The 8,263-nt window shown below is 33.4% G+C and overlaps 1 protein-coding gene across 1 annotated transcript; it reads right to left on the reverse strand.

The window, feature by feature from the left end:
• Positions 1-1,800: 1,800 nt before the first annotated feature.
• On the reverse strand, positions 1,801-2,737 carry LOC149571296 (uncharacterized). Its single transcript, XM_089812848.1, has one exon. The coding sequence runs from the start codon at positions 2,614-2,616 to the stop codon at positions 2,119-2,121; it is 498 nt and encodes a 165-aa protein (XP_089668974.1). The 5' UTR covers positions 2,617-2,737; the 3' UTR covers positions 1,801-2,118.
• Between the last annotated feature and the right edge of the window lie 5,526 nt (positions 2,738-8,263).

Consider the following 8,263-nt stretch of genomic DNA (forward strand, 5'->3'; position numbering starts at 1 on the left):
AATTTCTTTTGGGCCCCAAAATATTGTTGAAAAAAAAACATTCTACTTTGATGTTCATCCTTCTCATTGCAAATTGTTTTTTTTTTCTAATTTCTTTCTGAAGTTGCAATATTATAAGAAACTAAGAAAAATGTACCAAAAAAAAATTGGTCTTTGAAAGTTTAATGTTCTCATTCAATATTGTTATATATATATTCTTGTCAAATCAATTTTTTTAAGTCATTATGAGAAATCAAACTAATTGAATCCCTAATATTTATTGAAAGAGATAGAATATATAATTTGTCTCTTTTATTAAATTTTTTTTTTTGTTTCCAAATTTTAGAAGGGAATAAAAGTGTTGAGACAAAGAATGATTAAAGTTGATGACACATTTTATCATTTTGATCTTCAAAGAATATAGTTGAGGAAAGATCAAATTATTTATCTTCTAAAAGGCATATTTTAGAAATCGGTTTACTGAAATTTTATCCACTGGCTCTTCAAAATTTTGGCCACTTTTACCCAGCTCCTATTTTTTCACAATTAGTTTGTTGTGAAGATTGTAATCCCGCAAAGCTTTATTTTCTTCCTAGAGAGGTTTGGATTGACTAATCTCTGTATCTAATGCAATTTGTAGAAAATGGTCTTATCTTGTTAGAAAAAATGCTTTGACCTCCACAAACTAGCACTCAAGGTCTATCAAGTTATCATTATCATGGTCAAATTTTTAGATTGCAATTTAGTGGATTACAATACACCACATAAAATAAGGAAGATTGTTGCAGAGCAAATACCAACACTAGTATTTGTATTTGTGACGTTGATTTGACATTTTAGATCCGACATATTCTAATTTGAATTTAATGTTACAATAAAATTAGTGTGAATTTTGCAAAGTCATTATGATGATGATAGTGATTCAAATGTATGCCTTTATAAAGATCACATTAAAAAACATATAACTTATTATAAACATAAACCTAATCTAATTTTCATTATGAATATCTTACTATTAAAAATATAAGTTAGTATCAAATTTGATCACAATATTTTTACTATTTTAAGATACATTCTAGAAAATATATATATATATATATATTAAATTAATTTTTTTTAAATTAGATGTCCACTAGAAGAACTTTGCCAACATAAACCAAATGTTCTGATTTCATATTTATAAAAAAAAATTTAAAAATGATTTATTATTATAAACATCTAATTTTCATTATGAATATCTTAATATTCAACATTCTTTGAAATTTGTCCACCAATCCCAGCCATATGGATTTTGCATTGGTGAAGTTATCTCCTCAAACGCCGAGTACAATCTACCATCCTTGGGTTGCCCTTTCCTCGTGATGGAGATCGAGGTTGTCGATATAAACGAACAACGGTACACATGGCAAGTTCAGGAAGGGCGTAGGTTCATTTCGAAGAGCCTGGAATGAATCTGCTTCCTCATATCAGTTATGAGGGCCACAATTTTCAAATACACTATAGTAACCATGCAATACAATTTCTGACCTCTGTAACAAAATCCCTGGAATATTTCATCACTTCTAAACATTTGGATTGATTTGCTTTTCACCATTTCTAAGCATTTCGATCGATTTTTCTACATTTTATTACTTTACACCTGATTAAAATAGATCGACAGCAAAAAAATTGTCCGATAAATAGGGTGACAGAGAAGACTTAAAAAACAAGAACATGGCCGTATCATGTACTGGCAGAATTTATTCTGCACAGAAACCCTACTCTGGCAGTGGAGTATAATCAAATAGCATTGATTTCATGAAGCATATTGAGATTACAGGCTAACAAAATAATAATAACATTAATGAAGAGACAAGTTGCAGTATTGAAGAGCTTCAAATTAGTTGAAGGCGTGAACGACATTCAAAGACAGTTGTTCATTTACACACAGTAATAGAAACCCTAGATTTGAGAAGGTGATATTTTCTTAACCCTAAAGATTACATTTTTTTAGGATCGTTCTGGTGTCAGAATCACATCCTTCTTCGCCATTCATTGTACAAATTTACAACGATTCAGTAATTTTTTTTTTTTAAGGAAAAGAAGAAAAAAAACACAAAACATAAAATGCAAGCAGCTCGCTCTGGTTCTTCATCATCATCAGCCATCCCGAACCTGAGTCGAAAAAAGGTCATTAGAAGCGGCGTCCTTCACCTGCCAAATATCGTCCTCCCACAATAAGGCCCCCGAGACCTCGATATAGTCATTTAGGAGGCCATAATTAGTCGCAGAATAAGTGGCCATTAAATCTTCGTCGCAGAAATCGAAGTAATTCATGTAAAGCTCATCTGCAGCGTCCAAAACGAGGTTACAGTTGAACTCATCGCCGTTAGAAGAGGACGAAGAATCCTTCAAGCTCGTTTCTTCGTCCGCCGAATTCGTCACCGCATACTCGTCCATTCTTTCGATTCTGTCGAGCAGCGCCATGAGATCTGCGTCCTCCGCAGGCCCGCTGCAAATCCGCTTGGCCTCTGGTACGACATCAATTTCTTCGCCATTTGTAGACTCGATTTCATCATCTTCTTTCCTTTCTTCTTCTCCTCTCGTTCTCTTGCCGAGAGGGCTGGAACTGGAAGCTTTCAAATCCTCGTCCGCCATTAAAATGGAAACACAAGGGAGGTTGGGCCACTGTAGGTATGTATATATACACACACAAATGGAGTCGAGGCGGGGGTTATATGTACACAAAGTATACACGCAAGGAGAGTCGAGGCGGGGGGATATATATACACAAAGTATACAAGGGCGAGAAGTCGGACGAATGGATGATGAAGGGGCATATCTTCCGTAATGCTCATAAAGCGCGCATGCAGAAGATGTTTCGGAAGGTGACACGTGGCAGGAGTCCCCGTCAACGAACTCTATCTGAGTGGTGGGACCTGCACTTCCCCTTGGAATACGTGTTAAAACTGTTTTGATTGGTTGTCAAAATGTCCCTGCGTGGTGGGGCCCACCGCAGTTAGCTGTTGTACGACCGGCAAAATTGAACAGCTAAGCTGCCTTTATCGGCACGTCAAGCTATTCTTTATTATTATTTAATATTATTATTATCCTGTATGGCCTTTTCCGCTCTGTCAGGGAAACAAAATATCCGTTTCCTCGGTAGGTGAGCCCGCCACTTGACGCAACGCACTTTTAAAGTCTTGCAGATTTTTACTACTCGCCAAAATATCTGTTTGGTGCTTCGAGTTCGGAATCCTATAATTATTTTATTTTTAGTATAATATTAATTCTTCGAGTATGATATTAGAAGAATTCTAAATTTTAAGTATTTTTTTTAAGTACTATTTAAAATTATTTTTATATTTTGATTAGGACTGTCGCAGTTTTAGAGTTTTTATTATCACTACAAATGTGGATGTGTAAAATATGAATAAGCTTGTTTTCAAAATTTTAATTAATATTAAAAGGCTCTTGGTCTATAGGTAAAGTTGAAAGGCTCACGAAGAATCCACCATGGATAAGGAACGTGGTCCAGGAGAATTTAGCAATTTTTAGCAATGATATTGAAATTTTATTTAGTAATATTCTCTCTTCTTACATATGTTTTATTACTATTTTAATTTTTTAGTTTTAATATTAATTTTTAATTAAAAATTGTGATACTAAAACAATTTTTTTAGCACTAAAATTAATTTTTAAAAGAATATTATAATTATTTACAATATTGAATCAAATAGGAAAATTATATTATAAATAATTTCTAAACTATTATGGCAATTACATACTATGTGGCACTTGTTAATTATTATTATTTATTAACTGCTAGGGACTCACAATTTTTCATTAAGATTCTACAAAAGAAAAAATCACACAAGATCTCAAATGTTAAAAAAATGGATCACACATTCTTAAAATCTCACACGATGTAATAATAGATAGGAGAAGAGACATGTTTATCTAACATTTTGGTTTTTTTCGCAATCAATTTTTTGAACTTTTTATAAGTGTTCATTATTCCCCTAATAGAATATGATTAAAAACACAACATCAAACAAATGTATCACTCAATCAAAACAAATTACCCTCAAGTAAATAATTTTTAACATTATATATTTTTAAATACAAATAAAAAATTAATAATTTTCCTATTTCAAAATGCCTAACTTTGGTCAAGCAAACCTCAATATATAAAAATAAAGTTGTAAGGAGTTGAAAAATAAAAGCGTATCATAGTTGACTACATCGCGTGAGTGGACATGACGTGCAGGGCCACTTGTATGGCAGCAACAGACCAACAGTTTTTCCAAAACGGGCCAAACTACCCGTCAAATTTAAGCACTCAAGCTAAGGCGGACCGTACCAAACCAGCGTCATTTACGTGGCACAAACTCTGGCAGGTTCGTCACGGAAAGCGCATGACGAAACAAACCCTCAACTACAAGCCTTAACTCTGGTTAGCCACCCTCGGTTTTGATTCCCTGCCACGCCGAAACGGTGGAAGGTGGTGGGACCCGCAACAAAGTAACGTGTTCCGAGGCGGCACTTCCAACGTCCAACCTAACGGAACGGGACCTATCGCCGTCAATTCCGTGAACGGCGACAGGTACAACGAAGCAGGCAAACGGCGGACGGTGACGGCGACAGGTAGATGTGGATTGACGATGACAACACGTTAATCGCTTGTCGTTCTCCCACGCACCACATGCTCCGGGATTTTCTTTAATGGGGGCCACTTGTATTATTTTGGGATATGCAATGCTCCTACATCATTTCTACTTGGTTGCTCTTTTTCCTTCATATTTTCATACCTTTTTGTTATTTTGTTTGTTAGCAATATGTTTTCTACTAAAGCGCCAATAAATTGCTACTTGAATAGTGTCTTTGGAGTGAGAGGTACAACCAGCATAAATAGTGCCTTTCGCTTAAGAGGTACAGTCAATCACAACCTAAGAATTACCTTACCTTAACCTAACCCATACATACAATTTTAACATTCAACTTTGAAAATGTGTACCACTAAAAACTTTTAACTTTATAGAGTTGCATTTTGAGTTGTTCAAATGTGTCGTAGATCATATTTTTATTTTCAACTATTTTGTGGTGGTTGTTTTTGGTATAAATAGTATATTGGATTTTAATGTGTTTGTTTGGTTATTTTTGCATGTGATATCTTTGTATGTGATTTAGGTAGTAAAGACTAATGTTGTGAGGTTTTTGTGTGATTTCATTGATTATAGTTGTTGTTTTGGTTTCCGGGTAGTCAAGTGAATGTCGTGGGATTAGAGTGTATGAAAGAGTAAAGAAATTGTCATTTCAAAATGAATTCTAGACAGTAAAGATGAACGTTGTGAGGTTTCTATGCGATTTTGTTGTTTATAGCTATTGCCCTGACTTAGGGTAGTAAAAACAAATGTCATGGGATCTATAATGCATACAGGCATGAAGAGATGGTCATTTCAAAGTGTCATTTGAAACATGTCCCTATTGTCTCATTACTCATTTGCTTTGAAAATGAAAAAAATATGCAAGTGAACTAGTACTTATGTGCAAATGTCTAAATAATTATGTGCTATTAAGTTGTATAGTTGATCTAAGTTCTTAAACAATACAGTAAAATTTTGACAATTTTCTTATGCAAATAAAGCACCTAGAGCTATTGTTTTGCTTCTATGTAGTATTGACTAATGTTATGAGATATGTTATGCAGGAGCATACAACATAATGGTAAATTGTGAGCCTTTCATTCGGGAGGTCTTGGGTTTGAGTCAACTCGAGCTTAATACATAATAATAATAAATTTCAACAAATAATAATAAATAAATAAATAATACTCAAGACTTCAACCCATTACTGATTTAAAAACAATCATGGGATTCATTATGCATGCATGGGTTACATGCTATTTGGGTTATGTAGCTGAACTAAGTTCTCAAACACAACACATTGAGTTTCCACAATTTTTGTTTTGTCTTCTTATGCAACTTAACTACCTAAAGTTATTGTTCTACTTCTAGGTAGTAATGACGAATGATGTGAGATATGTAATGTGTCGAGAAGTGGTCATTTCAAAGTGTCATCTAAATCATATTCCTTATCGTCCAATTGCTCATTTGCTTTGAAAACAAATGCACAATTGATCTCATACATATGCATGAATGCATCACAATACACTTTCTTTTGTCTTTCTTATCAAAATTAACTACTCGATATCAAAGACGGTACACTTTCTTTTGTTTGGATATAAGCTTAACTTATCAATATCAAAGATGAATGTTGTCCAAATAATCATTAATTATTGATACCAATAAAATTTAAAATTTAAGATTGAGTTAATTACTAATTTTAAAAAATTGATCTATTGGGTTTAATCAACTATAACCGAGACACATGATAACTTCCTACTCTTTCCCCAAGCATTACTTTTTCTTTTTTGCTTTCAATTACATCAAATTGCATTATCATTATTTAGGTCAATGTTGGTTAGACGAGCACGAGAGTTTAACTTGCAAATGGATTTTGTCACACACCTAAGTTGGTGAGTGACTGGTTTTGGTTGTCACATATAACAATGCCATTTTTTTCAATCACCAACAATTTTGTTTGGACACACAAGTCAAATCATACTTAAAAACAAGCGACATCATGAGTAGGAATAACAAGGGTGTTGGTGGGTTTCTTAATTAAGCAAACTCCACAAATTTCTTAAGGCTTTGAATACACCCAACATTGAATTAGGTGCAGAAGATTTGAATACTAGTTCACAAGTTACAAATACACATACAACGTTTTAGTTTTGGGAAGTGGCTAAAGAATGTAGGTGTTTAGGGTTCAAACGTATGAATAATTAGGTGAGAGGTTTTCGTAACGTATGAAGGCCACAAGTTCGTAGCGAGTGACTTGCACGAATTCATAGACTTGTGATAAAACAATGCCCCTCCGACCCAACTCCTAACCCTAAAATTGTTCCACACCTACCATTTATTTATAGTGAATATGGGTTTAAATATTTGAACTTCTTGTTCGAGTGTCTTTATTGGTTTGCTGAAGTTAGAAGGATTTTCTATAAGTGTATTAGAAATCAACTCTTGTTTGTAAGTATCATGTGCATATATTATTAGTCAAAAAAAAGTACCCCTCAACTCAATTAAATTGACAATTAGATAGCTATTTTTTTTTGATGATATAAAATCTTCTATTGATAGATGGGGGAAGTGTACCGATAGTTATAGCTAATCTCATGCACTTGTGGAGCCTAAACTATACACATTGAATTTGGACAATTTATTGTGGTACTTAAAAAATATTTTTTGGCTTTTGGGTATTAGTAGTGCTCCCTACAGAGATCCTTAAGTGTCGAAGGGTTAAAAAGTGGTCATTTTAAAGTGTCGGCTCAAACATCGTCCCTTTTGCAAACTAAGTGTTCACTTAAACAACCAAAACGTTTATGCAACTCATCCAATACTTTTACACAAACGTCCTAGTAATTATGCAACTTTTGCAAAAAAGCTCCAATAATGGTGCACTATTACTACTATTGACCATAGTGTTAACATAGTGCAATGAAAGGGATAAAAAAAATCCTTCTCTTGAAAGAGCAATGAGAATCATTCATATTGTTTCATATGATTGGGTTACAATCGCAATGGGTAAATCAATAAAGATTAATGTGTAGGTACACGTGGTGGGCCTTTGTTAGTTCGTTGAACTAGAAACTAAAAAAGTTGTGATTGACTTATTCTTTTGGATTTCTTGAATATTTGGAACATGAAACTTTGCAAATAAAATAAATTTTAACAAACTAGAATTAATACTACCAAACTACTTCTACCTTCATATTTCAAGAAAATAGCAAAAGATGTAGCCTAATAAGAGATTTAAAGGAAATAACTAGAATCTAAACCCTACGAACATCAACCATGAGTAAACTTTCATAAAGAAGAAACATATATAATCTTTAAAACTTGAAAACTGCATAAAATAGAAACCTACAATTCACATTATTCAAATGAGATCATCTAAGGAAATAAAATAAGATTTCAAAGAATTCATCAGAATCGCAAGTCATACTCATTCATACGCACATGTGAGACAAATTCATCCTTTGGCACATAAATAATTTGATCACATTCATTAATCCACCACCAAAAGTAAATTCTTGACAACAAAGACAAATTAAATGGAATGTAATATGGATAAAATTGAAGCAAACATAAAGCCATCACCTTCCCTAAGTGGAGATGAGTATGAAACTCACACTCTTCTAGCAAGGATAACTTTAAGAAACCCCTCCCGAAAAAATGCC

This window comes from Cupressus sempervirens, chromosome 2 (assembly GCF_028749045.1).
Source record: "Cupressus sempervirens isolate cs-2001-9-10 chromosome 2, ASM2874904v1, whole genome shotgun sequence".
NCBI lineage: Eukaryota > Viridiplantae > Streptophyta > Pinopsida > Cupressales > Cupressaceae > Cupressus > Cupressus sempervirens.